General features: G+C 50.3%; 1 protein-coding gene and 1 long non-coding RNA gene across 2 annotated transcripts in view; one reads left to right on the forward strand and one right to left on the reverse strand.

Annotated features, from left to right (window-relative positions):
- Positions 1-20198, forward strand: part of SRRM4 (serine/arginine repetitive matrix 4) — a 141740-nt gene that overhangs the window by 114225 nt on the left and 7317 nt on the right. Inside the window, exons 7-9 of the mRNA XM_031670023.2 lie at positions 2148-2246; positions 5369-5525; positions 18652-18956. Of these exons, the coding sequence (XP_031525883.2) occupies positions 2148-2246; positions 5369-5525; positions 18652-18956 (561 nt within the window). The remainder of the gene's footprint in view (positions 1-2147; positions 2247-5368; positions 5526-18651; positions 18957-20198) is intronic.
- LOC140690910 (uncharacterized) lies at positions 15906-17582 on the reverse strand. The gene is made up of 3 exons (XR_012066261.1): positions 17492-17582; positions 16361-16506; positions 15906-16163 (listed from the first exon to the last, which is right to left on the reverse strand). It is a non-coding gene; the product is annotated as an uncharacterized lncRNA (long non-coding RNA).

The following is a 20198-nucleotide window of genomic DNA, read 5'->3' on the forward strand; positions in this document are numbered from 1 at the left end:
CTTTGCTGGCCCAAAGGGCCCCTTCACCCAAGGTCAGTGCGAAACAGGGCATTTCAGGCACCAGCACAGGAGGCTGCGGAAAGCTCCAGAAGGAAACAGTAGAGCTGTGAGTTAGCTCAAGGAAGAACTTCCCACTCATCAGGCTGGTTCAGTTCAAGTCAAGAGGTGCTCACGGGCACTGAGTGTACGTTCACGCTAAGCGCAGACAGAGTGCCTGTCCTTAGAGACGTCAGCATCGCTTGTCCAGGGTGGCTGCAGTATAGGCAGTCACTGAGCCAGGGCTGGGCCCAGACCCTAAGAGTCCTGGGAGGATCCTCACTGAGGTGAGGACTGCTGGCCTGAGGGCAGCAGGGTGGCCAGCCTGCGCAGCTGGATATGTCTCAGAAACCGCTAGCAGGACGTAAAGGAAGGCTATGAAAGCCAGAAAAAACGGAGTCAGGAAAAACAGGCGCCCCTAAGAGAAAGGTGGTTTTTCTTGCCGAGACCCATGGTCAGGGCAGCTTCTAAACAAAGGACCACTGGAATGACCTGGCTTCTCGTTCAGCATCCCTCAGAGAGGCCCTAGCAGGTGGCAGGTCCTGTGCGGAGCTCAAGGACGGAGACTAGACAGACATACCTCCCAGCCTGAGAAGCGCACCATGCAGCGGGACCCGGGGACAGACATGGGACAGGTCACAGCACAGCGGCAGGAGATGGAAGCCCAGGGCGCGGTGGAGCCCCGGTGCAGGACAGAGGGCTTGGTGGTGAGGGGAGGTTTCCTGCGGGACCAGGCGCTTAGGCTGGGAGTAAGGATGGAGGTAACCATTCTAGGCTGCAAGTTAGGCAAATGGTTGAAACTCTCTGTGCCTCGGCTTGCGCATCTGTGAAATGGGAATGAGGGAACCTGCTTTGTAGGTTGCGAGGAATAGATGAATCTATGTAAGGCAAATGCTTAGAACACAGTGCCCAGCACACTGTGTGTGTTAGAGACGGGTCCCCCCCCACCATCATCATCACCATCATCATCATCAGGACATCATCAGCTGGGAAAGGTGTGAGCCAGAACACAAGCACTTCAGGCCTGCTTGAGCCTTTCTGACCAGGGCTGTAGACATAATTCAAGGAGACTGGGGAGCTAGGCGGGGGCTGGCTCCTGAGGATGCTTGGGGCTCAAGGTCAGAGTTTGGACTTGACATGAGGACAGCAGGAGAGTTTTAAACAGGGAAAGGATACAGTCTGATGATCACATTACAAGAATTCTGAGACCTTTGTTGGGATAACCAAGCTACCTCCCGATAGAATCATCTCTAACTCCCACTGGCTTCCTGTCTTGGACCAAAACATTGATATTCCGTGTACATTGTATCAGTGACCACAGCCACTGCCACTGCTACTTCTGAGTCATTATTGTTATTCAGAGAGAGCTGCAGTGACCTGTTATAATACCAATTTCCATGGCAGTGGTAGTAATTATCGGTACTGTAATCTTTGTTGTCGATGATGTTTGTAACTCCGTACGAGAAATCTAGACTTAATTTTCTGGGTCTAAAGTTACAGATTGGCAGCCCAGAGGCCTAATGGATTCTGCAAATGTGTTTTGTTTGCCCCAAACACTGTCTTTTTAAAAAAAATTTTAAAAATGAGCTTCCATTTAAAATAGGAATAATTTACATTAAAAATTTTCTATTTCTATATTCACTTGAGAAATGTGAAGACCCAGTACCATGCCATCATTCGGGAGGCAAAGCCACTTTCTTTAGCCAGTGCCCTTCAGTTGACATATTTTTCTTTAGTGCCCAACTCATTCACACATTATGGTATCTGATTGACTCGCGAAACTGTCTGGAACTGAGACCCCTCCTTAGGTGAGGGAGAGGTGGCGTTTCTGTCCTGGGTGTGGTCTGCATCAGGCCTGCTACCAGCAGGGTGGGAGGGCCCTGAGGGTCAGGCCATCTCCCCTTTCCACTCACTTGTGTTCAGAAAAACTGGTTAGAGACCCGGAATGCACAGGCGGGATGCAGGGGGCGGGGTGCAGGGAGTAGGTTGGGGGAGACGCATAACTTTGGGAGGGACAGTAACTTGGGTGCAAGAGGAAAACGTGTGTCACCAGATGAAAACCTCTCTCTCTCTCCTCTGGTTTGCTCCTTCTCACCTCCCCGCCTCCCAAGATCACGAAGCCGGCCCCGAAAGTCTCACCGCCACCGCCACCACCACTGCCCCTCGCGGTCCCAGAGCTCGGAGTCCCGCTCCTCCAGCTGTGACAGCAGGTAACCCCCGCCCTGAGGTGCCTCCTCAGCCCAGCCACAGCCCACGGCCAGCCTAAGACACTGTCTCCATCAGCTTTGCCTCCCACTGTCACTGTTGAGGGGCCGCTTTCCTAGCAGAGCGACAGCCCCCTGCCCCACCCTCGGAAGCTGTCGTCACTTCCCTGTAGACAAAGGGCTGCAGGCAGAACAGACAGAAGGACTTGACTTCTAGGAACAGTAGTAACAGGACTTGCTAACACACGTGCTTTCTAGGTGCCACTAGCACCGCCCTGCTGAGGTGCTAAGTACCTCCAGTGTCCACGGCATGACCCCCTCACAACCCAACGAAGCTGGCACTGTTGTCATCCCCATTTTAAAGAGGAGGAAACTGAGGCACAGAGAGGTTAAGGAACTTGCCAGTCACTTAGCTACTGAGTGACAGAGCTAGGACCGAACTGGGGAGCTGGGCTTGGCACTCTTAGGGTGCTTCTAAGCACAAAGAAGCTAAGCAACCTATGAAAAGCCACACAGCACAAAGGACCTGGTTCTGAGGCCCTCCTGAGTCAGGTTTCTCCTAACCTAGACTCTCTTTATGCTGACACATTGGCTCTCCCGGCCTGAGAAGGGGGAGGAAGCCCTTGTGGATGAGAAAAACACAAAGCAGAAGAAGAGGGTGGGGCCTTGTTGATGTTGACATTTGAAATTGTTTGTGCCCGGCGGGAACACCCAGGTCTCGTTGATGGTACCAGGCTAGCTTCCCGAAGCCAAAGGCTCCTTTATTCTTTCTTAAGTGTTTCTCACACTTGGCTATGTGTTCACGTCACCTGGGGAGACTGAAAAAAACTCACTATCCTGGTCCCGGCGCCTCCCAGTTAAATCAGAATGTCTAGAGGAAGCAGGAGGAGAAGTATTTATCTAAATTCTACTCCGAAGCAGGCACTGTGCTACCGTTTCAAGTGCGTTCTCTCTCCTCCTCTCCGGACAGCACCGCGCGCTAGGCCAGGGCTTCTCCGCTTTGGCTGCGCTGTAGTTGACTTGGAGGTTGTTACAGATGCCAGGGCCTGGATCCCACCTCTTGACATACTGATCTAAGCTGGATGGGGTGGGGCCAAGGCAGCGGACACCTTTCAGTCTCGCCGGCGAGGTGAACGTGGAGCCGAGGGTGAAGGCATTTAAGAGGGAGACGCAGCCCCTGGCGTCTGGTACCATCCGCGGGAGGCCTTGGTGTCCCCACTGAACAGCGACAGTTTCCAAGAACGTCCACCTCAGACAAGGCTGCTCTGTGACCCTGTGTGATCAGGACAGAAACAAGATCCTTCCGGAATCAGATCTGAGCCCAGATGAAACAGAAACTTTGTCCAAAACACAGAAGAGACCAGCATCTCTCTCTAGCCTGGCGGATATGAGTGACTGTTGCTTCTTTACCAGTTATAGCCTGGACCTCAGTCAGTCTGCCCTCTTTCTGGGTAATTATGAGGACACCCAGTCAGAGAATGACCTCCACTTTCTGGCAGCATCCAGTCCAGAACAAAGCCCCAGTTCTTTAAATGCTCCCCAGAGTCACCCACCACATGCTCATCCTGGGTTCTCTCTGACGCCCTCGGACAAAGACATCCACCTCTTCCCCATGGTGTGTGTTCTCCGTGCCTGCAGGGAGCCATAAAGATGCTCGCTCGTTCAGCCACAGCGCACTCCCGGTGGGCTTTGTCTGCAGGGCATTGGCACCCTGAGCTCAGCTGCATTACTGACATTTATAGTGGAGAACACTGCGGGTTGGTGGGCAAAGGTGTCTGAGCAAGGTCACGGTGACTGGCAGAGCTGGGACTGGGACCCAGGTCTGTGTGACTAAGCCTGAGCCCTTCACTTCCAGCCCAGCCTGGCCGGAGGATGGTGCAGGGTCTGCTCGCAGACCGTCGGTGCCCCGCACTTGACCTTCTCGGAGACTTACCTCTCAGGGAAGTGCCTCACCTTGCAGCCCCAGCTGCAGCCCTCCTTCTGCTGCCACATCTCCTGCTGGAGTGGCAGCCGCAGTTCCTCAGTGCCTGTTGGGCTGAGGGACACCCGAGCCGGCATGGGAGCAACCCGGGAGCTGGCCCTTGGGCCACACACTCCGTAGAAAAATGATCTGGAGGTCCCAGCGCAGAGAGGGACACTCCGGCTCAGGAACCAGAGGCGTTGGTTTCCACAGGGGCCCTTGTTCTGCCACTTACAAGCTGTGTGACCTCAGGCAGGTCCCTAAACATCTCTGAGCCTCAACTTTCTCATCTGAAGATCAGAAAGTAATACCTGCCCTAGGGCTTCAAGTTGTAGAGAGGACTGGGAAGGCACCTTCAGAGGGGCTTACAAGTGCCAAGCAAATCTATTACTGCTGTGACTCAGAGCTAATGGGTAATGCGGAGTCCAAATATGCCCTTTCCAGGGAGTCAGAGAGGGCTTTGGTTTCCACTGCAGACGGACAACCAAATCTAGATCTGACAAGCTCACAGAAGGCATCTTTGTCATTTTTTGTCAGATTTTTTTTTTCCAAAAGTTTTGGGTGACAGTCAATAAGATGCCTCTGTTTCACAGATGGTGAAGTCACAACCACGAAGACACACAGATATACGCAGCTATATTTATAGACAAACACATGAAAACACAGATGGACACACCCAGACATACACACAGCCACATAACAGACACAAACAGGCAGGCAGACACAGTCACACAAGCACACAAAGGACAGTAAACTGAATGGGGACCCTTGCTGTCTTCACAGCTGCATCTGCAGCCCGCAGGCAGTGCCAGGTGCATGAATAAACAGTTGTCATGTGAACAAATGAGAGGATGGATGAGTGGATGGATGGACAGGTAGATGGATATATGGATGGATGGATGGATGGATGGAATGGATAGATGGATGGATGGATGGGTAAGTGGATGGATGGATAGATGGATAGATGGATGGGTAAGTGGATGGATGGATGGATGAATGGAGGGATGGATGGGTAGGTGGATAGATGGATGGATGGATGGATGCACATGTAGTTCATACAGACACACCCAAACACATTCTGCTGTCCTCAGATCCTGCTGGTCCTTCAGCCACCTCTCTGCCATGCTCCCCATCCAAAGACCCTCAAGTCTCTCTCCCCTACACCCAGGCACCGCGGCCGGTCCCCAGAGGAAGGGCGGAAGTCCCACCGAAGGCACTCCCGCCGCTGCTCCAAGACCCTCTGCAAGGCCAGCCCTGAGGCCCGGTCCAGCCCCCCGCCCAGCCAGCCCCTCCAGATGCTCAGCTTCCTGTCGGCCAGGGGTGTAGTAAGTATTCCGCACAGCCTCCTCTGCCAGTCTTGGCCATGACACTGGGGGGAGGTGGAAGCACAAGTTCAGGGCAGTCTACCACACATTCTGATTCAGTTTCGGGCAAATACCCCACCCATCTCAGAGCTCCCCATTGATTAACCAAATGGTCATTCGCCAGCCTTTGGCAGCACTCGGCTTGGGGATTTGGGGAGGGGGGTATGGGGGGCGGGGGAGGGAATAAAACTAAAATACCCAGGCTTTTTATCAGGGAAATGTTGAAAATATATATTGGTCTCCAGAGTGACATCTACAGGAATGCACATGTCAGACACCGTAGGCGGTTTCTTTGGGGAGGAAGGAAAGAGGGGGTCTTTGACGTAACAGAGGCACTCCAGCTTTGCAGTGAAGTCTGCATCTTTGACGCCAGCTAGGCTGCAGCATTGATTAGCAGCTGGGATTTGATTTCACTTGTATAAACACAGCCTTGAATGTAGACGAGAATTTTCCTCCAAGGAGCTCATATAGCACTTGACCTGTGTCCTCTCGTGTCCATGCAAGGTCTTGAGGAGTTGAGGGCGCAGCTGCCCTCACTCGTCCCTTCCACGGATGGGACAGAAAAGCCAAGACTCAGAGAGGTTAAGGTCTGGGGTGAAGCCACAGAGCAAAGCAAGAGGGAATCCAGTTTTGCAACCCGGCACTGAATGGAATCACATAATGGTCCCTGGGTCACCGAGGAGGGGCTGGGATGTGACTTCAGAGGGTTTGATGCCAGGAAGTTTCCTGAGCGAGGGATTTGGAGTTGGATCTGAACTCAGGTTCCAGCTTTGCCACTTCCTAGCTGTGTGACTTTGGGAAAGTCACTTAACGTCTTTGAAACTCAGTTTTCTCATTGGTAAATTTGAAATAAGACCACTTCCATGTGGGATTGTTGCGGGGTATCCAATAACATAAAATATATAAAGGCCTTTTGTAGCTTCTAGAGGGACAGACAGACACACAGGCAAGAGGAGATTCTACGCTGACTTAGCCTACACTTGCTGCTGACAGCTCAGAGAGCTGTTCCCTTAGAAAGGGTGCGGTGGGTGTAAAGAGAAGCTCAGGGGTTCTCACTGGAAGGTCAAGAGAAGGTGATGGTGACTACTAGCTGGGTCTGGTTGACATAACAGTTCTTATCTGCTGTGCATTCTGGGCAACTCTTCTATACCAGCCAAGGCACCGTGTATCACCAAGGTCTAATTTTGCCCAAATCCTCTGCCTCACTGAACACATCCACAGCTCTCCCCAGACCTCTCCTTTGTAGAGCTGCCTGTAGTTGCTGATATTTGCAGATGGAAAGTGCCCGCCTGTCTTCTCCCCTCCCCGAATGTCCTATGAAAGTTCTTCCCAGTAAGGCAGAGAGTCTGGAGGCCTGGGTTCAAGTCTTGGCTTGGCTGGATAAATCCTCTTACCACTCCAGCCTCCGCTTCCTCCACTGGACGATGAGCAAGGTTAGCCCACTTGTCTCCCAGGGTAATGGCTGCGAAGGTAGAAATCAATTTAAAATATGAGCCACGAGAGGTTGAAGAATGTTCTTCAGTTAGTAAACGCCACTGATCCCCCTGGTCATGGTATTTGTGGCAGCCCATGTGGTGGCCCCAACAGACCCTCATTAAAAACTACCATTGGGAGCAGTGGGTTTGTGTCTTCCCACATGTCTAGGGTGGTTTCCTAATCAGTCAGGTCCAAGATGTGGGGGAAAAAAAAAAAAAGGTGGTCCTTCCAACCACAGCTAGTGAGGTACCAGATTGGCTATTGGTTCTTAAAGTGATGATGTCCACTGTGGGCCCAGATCCTATCAGAAGAGCTGAAAACTCATTCGCACCCCGAAGGCAGAAGCCTTGAGAGCTCAACTCACTCAACGCCCCAATTTCGAAAAGAGAACCGGGACTCACAGACAAGAAATGACTGCTATGGGCTGCGGCAAGTCAGAGTTGTTAAAAACACGGGATTAGGATTATGTGGTCAAATCCTGGCTCCAAGTGAGGGATAGTTACTTAAACTTTTTGGAGCTGCAAAAAATGCAGATAGTAAGTCTCTTCTTCAAAAGCCTTGTTGTTGGGACGAAAGCAAAATGGTTTTGTGAACAGCTGAGCCCGGGGCTCGCACGGGGCAGAACTCCGCAGAGGAGCAGGTTTTTACGATGGCGACATTCCAGGGGCTGGCTCCGTGTTCTCCAACTGTAGAACCTCGAGCAGGTTACATAAAGTGTCGGTGCCTCAGTTTTCTCCACATCTGCACAAAGAGGACAGTCATAAGACCTACCTCATAGAGGGGTGTTGGGAGGTTGTGACGACTTAATGGAAGGAGAAATTTGAGAGTGTAACAGGGATGCTCGGTAAGGGTGGCTGGCCGTGGCCAGTCGCAGCAGGGCTGTTAGCAGTGGAAATCGTAGTAGCGATAAAAGCAGTAGCTGTTGGAGCGATGGTAGTCCTGGTAGTGGAGTGGTCGGCCTCGTAGGATGGTTTGAGGCCCAGGCTAGTCGGCGCATGAGTTGGGACTAGAGCTAGGACCCCTGCCGCCCCCGCTTTCAGCCCTTCCGTCCTGGATGGCAGCTGCAGCCCACATGGCTAGCCTCACCCTGACTCCTGGGGACATCGGATGCCCCGCCCCAACCCAGTCTGGTCCTCGGAGCACTCTCCACGCTGGGCCTGTTCTCATCCTCTCTCCTGCAGAGGCAGGGAGGGAGGAGGATGCCAGGTTGGACCAAAGGTTTTCTAAGAGTCCTGGCCCCACGATTTTGCTGAACTCTCAGCCAAAGAGAACAGCAGAATCATTGTCACTGAGTCACCTGTTCAATCACTTGTTGAGATCGACCCGTTATCTACTGAACATCTGTAAAAGGTCAGCTCTGACGTGACTCTCAAGATCCAGTGAATAAGAAACAGTCTGTGCCTTCTTATAAGGAAGTAAAAACTGTAAAACAAAGTGCACAATTAATGCTGAGATGGGACAGGAGGTCAGCAGGCAGAGAAGGGAATTAGGGTGAGGGTTAGGTTAGGGCAGAGGAGGCAACAAGCGAGAAACTAGCCAATGGAAACAGGGAATGAAGACTGCAATCGGGATGGAGGTAGAATTCCAGGGCAGGAGATGGGGTTCCAGGGGTGAAGAGAATTCCCAGGAGTGAAGGGTCTTCTATGCCCTGGTTCCTACCACGCTCCATTAGAGGCATCTCATATGCACAGCTCTTTAAAAAGTCTAAGACGGGTACATTACATCAAGGGGCCCTGTTTGCATATATGAATATGCAAAGATGGGTTGTGTCTCTCTGAAATCCTAGTCGGTGAGCTAAAAATAACCTGAAGCCCTCTCACTTGGTCAGAGCCCAAATCCAAATGGAGGGTCCCAAAGGGTCAACCCTTCATGGCCTCATTCTTTCCTTATCTACACTCCGTCATCTCTGCTCGAGGCATTAGGGAGACAGAGAGATGAAAATACACTTTTCCTCAATTCCAGAGTTCACAGTCTACTCATCAACAGAAGGCTGCAGTACAGTAGGGTAGGTCTTGCCATCAGGGCTGAGACTGAGTCAGTGAGCACCAGTACCTCCTCCTTTGTTAAAATATTCAAATACTCGCACCCTAGTTGGGGGTGTCACCCCCACCCCCAGTCAACAGAGCCATCCCTTCCCTCCTCTAATACCTTGTGGACCTTCTCACAGTCCAGCAGCTAAAGAGTAATTACCTGACAGCCCTTCAGTGCCAAAGCCAGCTACCTTCAGATGGGGCAGTACCTCAACTCAACCAATTGTGGGATATTTTGTGTATCACCCCTGGTGGTGATGGAAGCAAGTACAATGTGTAGTAGGGCCACAGAGGAGGGACCAGACAGTGTCTAAGAGGTCTTGGTGTCTGAGAGGGCTTTACAAATAAAGGAACATGTGAGCTGGGCTTTGAAGGTTGAATAGGAGTTCCCCCAACTGAGATGATTGATGAATGAAGGGACGGGGAGATACTGCTATATGCCAGGCACGGTCACATACTTTACACAGTTTTTTTTCCCCCTCATTTGATTGACAAAACAGTTCTTTGAGGTAGATGCAATGATTATGACCATTTTTCAGGTGGCAAAACTGAGGCTCAGAGAGGTGAAGTGACTTAGGTAACCCAGTTAGAAAGGGGAGCTGGTATGAATCATGGCTTGTATCTCAGAAGCTTAGTCTGATAGCCAGAGGGCCAGCTGGATGATAGAGAGGTCATAGCCCCAAGGTTTGGCCAAGCACTTTCCCTGTAGCATGGGGTTCTCTGTTAAGCCTGCCCTAACTGCAGAAGGAACCTAAAAGGGGCTAATGAAGACTGAAGCTGGACCCAGAAGAGGGCAGGCTCCTTTTCCCCTCCTTCTGCCTCCAGCTTGAGCCAACAGTTGCCACAGAATCCTTGGCAACAAAACCCTGCACAGATGCCACTCCCCAAAAAAGTAGAACTGGGGTTCCATAAAAGAGGACCTCATGAAATGTGTGACCAGGAGGACGTGGTAGAGGATAGCAGAGAAGACAGGGCTCTGGAGCAGATCGGGACACCCCGGACTTCTCGAGCTCAGCTCCCTGTGAGGCTGGGTAACAGCGGCAACTCATGCTTCCTGAGCACCCACTGCGTGCCAGGTGCTAGGCGGACTTCTTTCCCTGTGTCATCTCATTGATTTCTTGTAATAGCCTTCCAAGGGAGCTGCCACTAGCATCCTCGTTTTACAGTGAGGAAACCACAGCCTAGGAAAATGAAGTAAAAGGCAGCTATTGCATGGAGAAGTTAAGATTTGAACACAGAAAGTCTGCCCTCAGAGTCCACAGGCTTAATTACTTGACCTCCTCATGTCCTTTGGTTTTGCTGGGCCTCCGTGCCCTCACCTGTACCTTGAACAAATAATCATACCTACTTCCTAGAGTAGTTGGGGGAGGGGGCGAGATAAGGTATCCATTCATTTTTAAAATAGTCATTAAGCGCCTACTGTGTACCAGGCACGGGGTGGACAGCAGTGAGCAAGACAGACCAGGTTCCTGCCCTCAGGCAGCTTCTGTTCTATGAGAAAAACTTAGCCCGATGCTCAGGACGGAACACTCCACATAGAGCGATTGCTAGTGCTATTCTGTGTCATCACGGTGACTTAATTAAACTTGTCCCAAATAAACCCAGACATGGTGTTTTTGAAGTATCTCTGGCCCCCAAAAGCTTACCATATCCAAGGGCTCAGGGGAGCTTCAGAACAGCTCCGGGAGGCTGGCGGAATGGAGGTATGCTTCCCACTTTGCAAACAGGGAAAATGAGGCTGAGGGAGCAGTTCTGGATGGTCCAGCCTTCCGACCTCTGACCCAGGCTCTCGCACGTTCGGCAGAAGCCTTCGGGCTCTTGCTCAAACTGGGAGGTTCAACCTCCAGTGCTGTCCATTGTCTCTGAGAGAAGGGGCCAAAATGCAGAAGAAGGTGGGGGCGTGAGACTTGGGGATTTGTGGGGCCGGTTATTTCTTTTTTGATGGAAAAATGGAAGAGCATTGTCCACTTTCACTTTTGCCAAGCAAGGACAGAAAATAGAAAACCACCATTTTCTCTAATGAAAGGGACATTTTCCAGCAGAAACGGTGGAACAGACACAGAAGAAAGGCTGAAGCTTTAAAAGCTAATGCATTTAGCTGGATGAAAACCCCATTCCATTGAACTTATTTTTTTTCTCGTTTCTATTTGGGCTGATGAACAGTTTGCCTAACAGGATGCATGTGGAAATTTTCGAGAACAAGTGGGCTGAGGGCCATCAGGAGGGGCTTCAGAGAAATGGTGAGGCTGAAACTGCCAGTCCCTTTCAGCTTCCCGATGGAGGGAGGGAGAGAGGAGGCCAGACCTCATCCTGGGTCCAAGGTCAGCTTCAGCGCACAGCCCCTTGGGGGCCCACCCAGCCCTAAGAACTTCAGCATCTTTCCGCCACCCTCAGCAGATCTCCCTGTCTTTCTCCATCCCCCACTGCCGCCTCTCAAATGAACTCCTAACAGGTCAATGAATCCATTCTTTTGCTGTCTTCCAAATTAGTGTGCAAAGGAAGATGAACAACAGAGAGGAAAATAAACTTAATGTCTTTGTGAAACAAAAGGATTAAAAAAAAAAAGAAGAAATAACCAGAACCCTCTAGCAAAAAGCTCTGCCATGTAGCACTGCGTTCACATGAGAATTTCCAGTCCCCCATATGGCAGGGAGGGAAAAAAAATTTATAGCCATCTCTCTCCATGGGGCCATTTGAAGCTCGGTAAATGGACTTGTTCAGTTTAATTGGAATTCTCTTCTTGATTGTATTTTTGTAACCTATTAGGCTGTGCTGCCTCTTGATCTCGGAATTCAGCTGAAATTAAATTTTGAAGTGTAAGTGAGAGGTTGCCTTTTTTTCCCCATTCTTGATTAAATAATGATTTGAAACGAAAACAATAAATAACAGTGCCGGCTTCCCTGGAGGGCTGAGAGAGACTCCCAGTGAAACACTGGGAGCTGGAGTTCGTGGTGGGGGGATTTAATTACTTATTAGAAAAACCCAGGTGTTAACACTGAGTATATTAAGGAACCAGGAAATGAGGCAAGCTTATGAGTTCAAAAGAAAACAAAAACAAAAACTGGAGCTTCACATCGAGGGGGCCAGGGAATAAAGGGAACGTATATGTTTGTTTTCTCCCAGTGGCCTTGAGTTTGTGAAAAGCAGTTTGTTCCTTTAAAAAAAAAAAAATCAAATCTGAGATTGGTGATCCTGACCCAGAAGGGAAGCACTTGTAATAGCTCTGGGGTCTGGATACGGCTTCCTGGCTCTGGTCTCCTGGTGGCTTTCCCTGACACCGTCCTGGAGGGATTGAAAGGGCAGAGATGGGGAGGATGGAACAATCCATTTCCTGGTTCTGGAAGGGAGACGTGAAACACACAAGATGCACCATGTTTGTGCTGCTCTCAGAGAGATCCAGGTAGCAGCGAGCACTTAGAACAGAGAGCCGCAGACGAAGATGTCTCGGGGCCAGGCAGCTAATAGATGTAAGCTACAGGGACCCCCACGGGGCCTGGGGCCAGGAATGCTGGTGCCCTGCCTGACGGGGGCAGCTGCAATTACTCACAGCCAGTTATTACCAAGCAGGAATGGGGACTCAGTGTTGCCAGATCTTCCTATTTTTCAGCATGAACTAGAAATAGGGTTGTTATGTGAATCTGCCCCCTTCTGTAATGTTGACAGTTCATTCAAATTTACTGTCGAACATGAATTTGTTTAGCTCCTAAGTGGGTGAAAGAAAGCGTATCTGAAACAAAGTGTAACACAGCCTGCCAGTTTTCCAATGGTGATTTGGAGTGTTGAGACAGATGCTGTCTGCTTATATCCCCTCACCCTCCCCACCTCACACACTGCCGACTTCCAGCTACCGGGTAATGTTCTCTGGCTGCCAGAGACCATTGTGCTGGGCTGTGTGGCAGCTTGGACCTACTAGAGAGTTGACACCCCCGGGGAGCAGCCTTTAACCCATGAGTGGTGGGGAATTGATGTATCAATACCCCAGCTCCCTCCTTGGTTGGGATTAACTCTGAAGCCAGTTCTGCACTGGTTCCCAAGTGTCCTCCAGCTGGTTTGATAACAGATCTTAATCTGGATCCTTCTCTCCCCCATCTCATTGCCTCACTCCCCTATAGTGGCTCCTGGACCTCAAACTGCTAGCATCCAAATTCCTGTCTCAGCTTCTAGGAGAATCCTTTTGAAGACAGGTGTTATTTCACTTGGTGATTAAGCCAATCTTACAGGAACTGAATTTTCATGCCAGGCCCCCCTCCCCCCACCGATAGGCCTTTGTGAAGACATAAAAGGAAGGACAAGGCTGAGATGGAGGAAGAGGTCAGAGTGGACCAAAGAAGAAAGCCCTGGTTTGAGGGTCCCAGGTCTTAAATGGGGGTCCCCGGTACCAGGAGGGCATTGTTCCTGGACAGCGCTGGGTCTAGGGTGACCCCTCCCAGTGGGCGTCTTGAGGACCCTTTTGCAGCTAGGCTGCGGATACGGGGGCGGAGATCAGTTACGTGATTAGAAGAGAAATTCCCAACAGATGAAGAAGAACTCAAAGATGAATTCTGAGAGACAGGGAGGAGCAGGGGGGAGCCGTGCTCTCAGGTCAGCATCCAGTGGGCAGCAGTTTGCATCTTACGTGGTGGAGTGGGAGTGAGTATCTGACTAGGAAGGAGACACTCAGGGACAGTACGCAAAGGCAAGAATTCTTGTAAGAGCACAGAGGCCTCTGTTGTCTGCCTGTCATAATGTCCTTGACTTGAAGATCTGCTCTGCATTGTCTTGGCATCACACACACACACACACACACCCACACACAGTCTGCCTTCGGCTCCCCTCAATTGTATCTTTCCTCCTCTGTGTGGGGTGAATGCAGAGCTCTGGAGAAAGTGGAGTCTGAGGCTAAGAGCCTATTAAACTATCCAGACATCCCTATTGAATTGACTAAGATGTCTCTACCACCTGGAAATATGGACACAGACTGTCAAGACTTGTCAAAACAAAACCAAGTAGAGTTCAGTTGGGAGAAGCTGGAGTGAACATCATCAGGCCACTACCTCTCGCCCCGACCCTCAAAATAATCCTTTAAGTAAGTCAAACAGAGTGAGAAGATTTGCATACCCAGCACCTGCTTGGGATGTTATGTTCTGCTGGTTGTGCCCCGTACAGGGGTGACTGGCTTTAGAGTTAAACCCCACCTACCTTCCCTTTGTCAATGCAGCTGAGAAAACTGCTTGGGGCGGCTTCAGCCCACATAAAGATGTTGTCTTTTTTCTCATTGGCCAGAGGGGGTACTGTTTCCTAATTCCTGATCCAGGAGGAGACCTTTGTAGCGTCAGAACAAAGTCACTGTGTGGGCCAGCAGCCCTGTGGTGTGCAAGTGGCCAGACCCAGTGCATCTTTTAACCTGAACTCCCGAAACAGCTGAGGGTGGCAAAGACGGGAAGGAGGCGCAGCACCACTTGGCTCCTCTGTAAGGCTCCTCAGGTCTGGAACGTCTCACCTTAGCCTGGAACTTGAGCATCTGTTGATGATGCCCCCATGTGCTTTCTCAGAGGGCCGTAGGTCTGAGGAGGGCTGGGAGGAAGAGCCTGCTCTCTGCCACGGGCCAGGACACAAAACTTGATCCTAGAGGTTCTTTCTGGCTCACATACCCAGCCCTGAGCTGCTCTCAAGACCCCAATTTTCCAGCCAGGGGCCCACCTACTTTCCTAGAATTATCTTGAGTGTGATGGAGGCCAGTCCCTCCTTTAAAATCCATTTAATTTCCCAAGTTGGCAGTCACTCTGTTGGACCCCAACAAGGCCTGATCACCCAGCTAACTCCACCAATGAGTTAAGTTAGGATGGGTCCAGGCTTCCAAGCTCAAACTTCTAAGCAGCTTTGTTCATTCAGCAAGATTTACTGAGCACCTACTCTATGCCAGGTACTGGTGGGTAGAGCACTGAACCAGTCATGCATGGCCTCTACCTTCAACAAGCTCTCACCCAGATGCAGAGGCAGGTGGTAAAACAAGCAGTTACCTCAGGGAGTAACAGTACTGTGGCAAACAGAAGCCACTCATTTTTGAATGAGTGAATGAATGAATGAAAGAATAAATGGAAGAAAGAGATTTATGCTATCCTGGCCTGGAGCTCAGAAAGGACTTTCTAGAGGAGGTGATATATAAACTGGAGGGTGAGTAACTTTAGCCATGTGAAGTGAGGAAGAGGAAGGAAATGTTCTAGATTGGGGGGGTGGTGGCATGTGCAAATGGCCTGGGGTTGGGAGAGCAAGCTGTAATGGCGGAACCAAGAGAACTTTATCCAGTCAATTGGCTTAAGGCTGTGGGGGGCCAGGAGGTGTATGGAAGAGATGAGGTGTGTGGAGGATGCAGGGCTGGTTTGTAGAGTGCATTGTCACAAATGTCGAAGAATTTAGATCCATCCAAAGAAATGAGACTTCTGAACAAGCAGGAGAGGATGGTATTTTCAGGCATCAGGATCAACCCAAGGAGAACATTTCATTAGTACCTTTGTCTCTGTTTGCCAGTGATGATAGAAAAGCACGATGTCTTATGGAGTTTTCAATTCAAATCACACAAGTTACATGTGGAGAGTAGTCACAGTCAGGTAGGGACACTCTGAAAGTGGCCCCATGAGCTCAGAGTGTGGGGTTGAGGACGTGAAAAAGGCAAAATCCCCTTCTATATCCACTAGCCCCGAGCAGCCTTCTGCTCAGGACATCCTGGCCCCTGGGGACCTATGGTGCACCAGGGCACATGCTGTGAAATTAGTAGTCAAGGTGGGAACAGCCTAGCCTAGGGGCTAGCCAGCCAGCCAGCCACCAGATAATGGAAGTCATCATACTCACAGGCCTATTCACTCGAGTTATAGTCCAGTCTGGTTCCCTCCAGGACGGCTTGCCTCATTCACTCGTGATATACTGGCTACGAAACATTCACCATCTCTGAGGCAAAGCTTCCATGAGCCCATCCCCAGATCAAGCCCCAGCCTGAGATCCCAGGTCCCAGGGTCCAACTGTCTGGCATGATGCTTCCTCATTCTCCTGACAGAGGCGAAGGAAATGCACATGTTGCCACTGAACTCCCAGAGGTGGGAAAAATATGGCATCCAACCTGCAAACGGGAAGACCAAAAGGAGCTGAACGGGACAAAGGGCCTTTACCTTAATTTTTAAAGAAGTCTCACTCTAGAAAACCCCACTTGGGCAACCTCATTTTGATGTCCCTTGTCCCACAGCAAAGCTAGGCAGATTGCCAAGCAGAAACAGTGGTAACTGTGCTGGGTGGAACCTGGTAAAGCTGGATCGTCACCTTGTCTGTGCGCAGAGCCTCCTGGGAGAATCCACAATGGAAATCCCGCCTCCCCAGCTCCAGGAACTGACGTCCTGAGCTGGTGGCGTCGTCTCGGTCATTCTCACAGTTGTGGTGTTTCTGTATCTCCCCCTCATGAACGATTGCTGAGAAGACAGAAAAAATTCTTTAAGAAAGCCCAAAAGGCCCCGTTCTTTAGGCCCAAGGAGCACAGGAGAAAGTGGGCTGGGGGAAGCAGGCTTTTGATGGTGAGACCGCACTAACGTTTGTAGGGCCTGGGACAAGCGTCTAAGAGAGCCACATACTATAACTATAAATGTTTATAAATCAAGCCAGCAAACTTTAGATGACATACGTCCCCTTATCTTGGCAAACATACTTTTGAAATGATCTGGAAAGTCAGATTTGGATTTAGGATCTCAGACCCCTTGAATGCCAGGCCGCAACATGGCAGTGTGGGGAGAATCTGCCCTGGAGCCCTGGCCCCTCCCTTTCTCCCCTGCCCCACATCCTGCACTCTCCAACATGGTGATGGACCTCCCTCCCACACGTGCACGTGGACACCTCAGCCTGAACATCCAAGTTCTGTTCACATGGCCATGCTTGGACCTAGGGATGTGCACACTTGAAGCTTGGTCTACCTCTGGGAGAACAGATCCGAGGATGAGCCTGGAAGCGGGCTCAGGGGCCATTTGAATAGAATGATGGGATTTCAGGTACCCAGAGAGTAATCTCAGTGCCAGGGGGTGTAGTTTCCAAGTGGTGCCTTCTTAGCCTGACAAATTTCTCACCCCTGGGGATGGTTATCGCTGGAGGACACCCAGCGCAGAGGTCCCTCTTCTGTGGTACTGTTGATGGGGACCAGAACCAAACCCTCTATGTCATCCCAGCCAGAAGACTGGTCTGAATGTTTAAAGAAAACCATCCATTGTGCTTCTAAACCCACTATAGCCTTCCCGAGGGCTGGCTCTCCATCACCTCCTTTGTTCCTTGATCTGTCCTAGATCAGCCCCACACAGGATCCTGGAGACCCCTCCTCATTCCCAGTCACCCCAAAGCCCACCCAGAGCCATTTGTTGGAAGCACACCCTCCCTGTGTCTGTCCTCCCCCCCCATCCCTGGTCTTGACACCTTAAGATAGATGCCAACTCCAGCCGCCATTTGCGTTTTCAGCAAGGGTTTCTTGATCCAACTTGGGCGTGAAGGGACTGACGAGGTTAGCGTTGATGGCTTGAGGTCCCCTGACTGAGGAGACCAACCAGAAGTGATGCTTCACCTGTCAAGAACACTGAAAAAGCAAAAACCAAAGCTCAGGGCCAAGTGTGAGGATGTACAGAAAGGTGTGTGTTTTTTCTTGTCATTTGCGACTCTAATGATGGACTCACCTTGCCCGCTCTTCCCTTTCTCTTACACCTTACCTACCTACTAAAGGAGGAGTTCTTGCTTGGTAAGTGGATATAATCCGCAAAGACATGAGAGAATTTATTAGAAGCCAATCAAGAGTCTTAGCTACCTTCTCCAGGGGGAAAAGGACACACGCAAAAATCTGTAGAGAGCTTTTTTTTCGTTTGTTTTCAGTCAGACAATTTGACTTCCATTTTTTTTGTCCCCCCACCTTTCTTTTCCCCTTTAGTTGAAAACTACTAAAATATTATTTTGTGACCTTGACTTTATATTAAAAAAATAAATAAAAACCTCTCATCTTTATTTCATTTCTTTTCCCCATGTGATATTTGTTCAGGGTTCTATTCAGGCGACTTTTTCTTTAAACAAAGAAAAGTCAAATTCATTGAGGATTTGGTTGATATTTAAAACTTTGGCTTTATCTCCTTTTTTGTTTCATTTTGTTTTTAAGTTCCAAGATATATTTTTTCAGGCCTATAGTCTCCTTTCTTTCCCCCACCCTCTTTGTTTATTTTTGTTATTGTTTTAGATTAAGGGTGTTTACACCCCCCTTTCTCTTAAGTTGTCTCTTTTGTTTGAGTTAATTCATTAGAAATTAAATTTTGTATAATTTCCTTTTTTCTTTTGTTTAATCTGGATCGCATGCTTTTTCTCTGCATGATACCTAAACCTTCCAGTTATCCTAGTAGGGGGTAAAAAAAAAAAAGATCTCCTTTCTGTGGTATTCTTTCAGGAATTTGTGCTTTTGTTTTTTGGCGTCTCTTCTTTCCTCTCCTCTCTCTTTCCTTTCGTTACAGTGCATCATGATGGTAAACATTTCTTGGTTTTTTAGACACAGCCCACAGGCCCGGCGCTCAGCCGGGTCCAATGGGTGTTTTTGCTTTCAGATCACTGGGTCGGGGTCTGCTGTTGACCTCTTGACCAAAACAGCCAGCCCGCTCACCACCTCCCGAGGACGCTCCCAGGAGTACGACTCAGGCAACGACACCTCCTCGCCACCCTCCACGCAAATCGGCTCAGCCAGGTCGCGGGGTCCGGAGAAGGGGAGCCCCAGTGGGGGCCTGAACAAGAGCCAGGACCCCAACAGCGGCAACACCTCGGATTCAGGGAACTCCTTCACCACCTCCTCACCCCAGAACAAGGAGGCCACTTTGGAGAACCTCTCCCCCACCAGCAGGGGCAGAGAGTCAAGGTCAGTGCGCCTGGGCAGGGGGAGGGGGTCCCGCCTGGGCGCCACCATGTCCGTCTGGCGCTGTGCGCCACACACGTAGTGTGTTCGTACCGGCCACGGTTTCAGGAAGCTGGTCAAAGGCTTAGCACTGAAGCAGTTGAAAGTTTCTTCCAGGGCACAGCACCTTTGGTCCCCAACACATAGCCCGCTTCAGTCCTGCACAAACAGCTTGGCATCCCCACATGGACCTGACCTTGGGTTTGCCTGTCTCCGGACATCCTTGGCTCAGGTCACACCCAAGCTTGGCTGGGAGCCAGGGCTGGGTCAGAGCAAACATCAGTGTCTCCGGAAACAGGCGGTGATGCTCCCAGATATGTACTGATATATTTCAGAGCAATCTGCAGGAAGTACTGAGAACAGCAACAGCAAAAGCAACAATAATAATAGCAGCTACTATTTACGGAGCCCTGACTAAATGCTCGGTACCATGCCAAATGCTTTCCTTGGATAATCTTCCTGAACTCCTTATAAAGCCTTTACGGGACTAGTACTGTTATGCCTCTTTTTCAGCTAATGGGAAAACTGAGGCTCCACGTAGTTAAGAAACTCAGTTAATGAGACGCCGGCGCACCAGGACTGAAACACAGATCTATCTCCAGAACTGGCGTTAAGCCTGCATGGCATGAGCAGTTCCCTGTTCAATTTGATCTGCGGGGACAGCCAAATTAAATAATTCAGACCCAGCCTTTCACTTTGAAATAGAAATAATCTTTAAATCCATGGCTATTTATGTCCTGTCAGCTATGAGCAGAGGGCGGAATGGAAGAGACAGCAGCTCTAAATCAGGGGGTCCCTAGACAGTGAAGGCAGGGGCTGGCACAGTAGCAGGGACACGGGCTTCGGAGCTGGACAGATGGGAGTTTGAGACTCTGGGTGGCCTTGCGCAGGTAGCTAGCCCTTCTGAGTCTTCTCTGTAAATAAAGGATATTAAGTGCCAACTTCATAAGGTTGTTGGGAGGATTAAATGAGATGATGCTTGTGAAGCGCCCAGGACACTTAGAGGCTCAACCTGTTTATTCCACAGCTGTTTATGGATGACCTAGGATGTGTGTATCAGGCTCTGTTCTAGGTGCTGGGAAACAGTGTCCAGAGAGACATGAGTCCTGTTCCCAAGGAGTTCAGTGTCTAGGGGAGCAAGAGGCAAAATTATAAAACCAACTGAGCCGTCTAGGGTTGGGAGAGGCTTTGAGGCTGGGGGCTGTG

The sequence above is a fragment of the Vicugna pacos genome, chromosome 32 (assembly GCF_048564905.1).
Source record: "Vicugna pacos chromosome 32, VicPac4, whole genome shotgun sequence".
NCBI lineage: Eukaryota > Metazoa > Chordata > Mammalia > Artiodactyla > Camelidae > Vicugna > Vicugna pacos.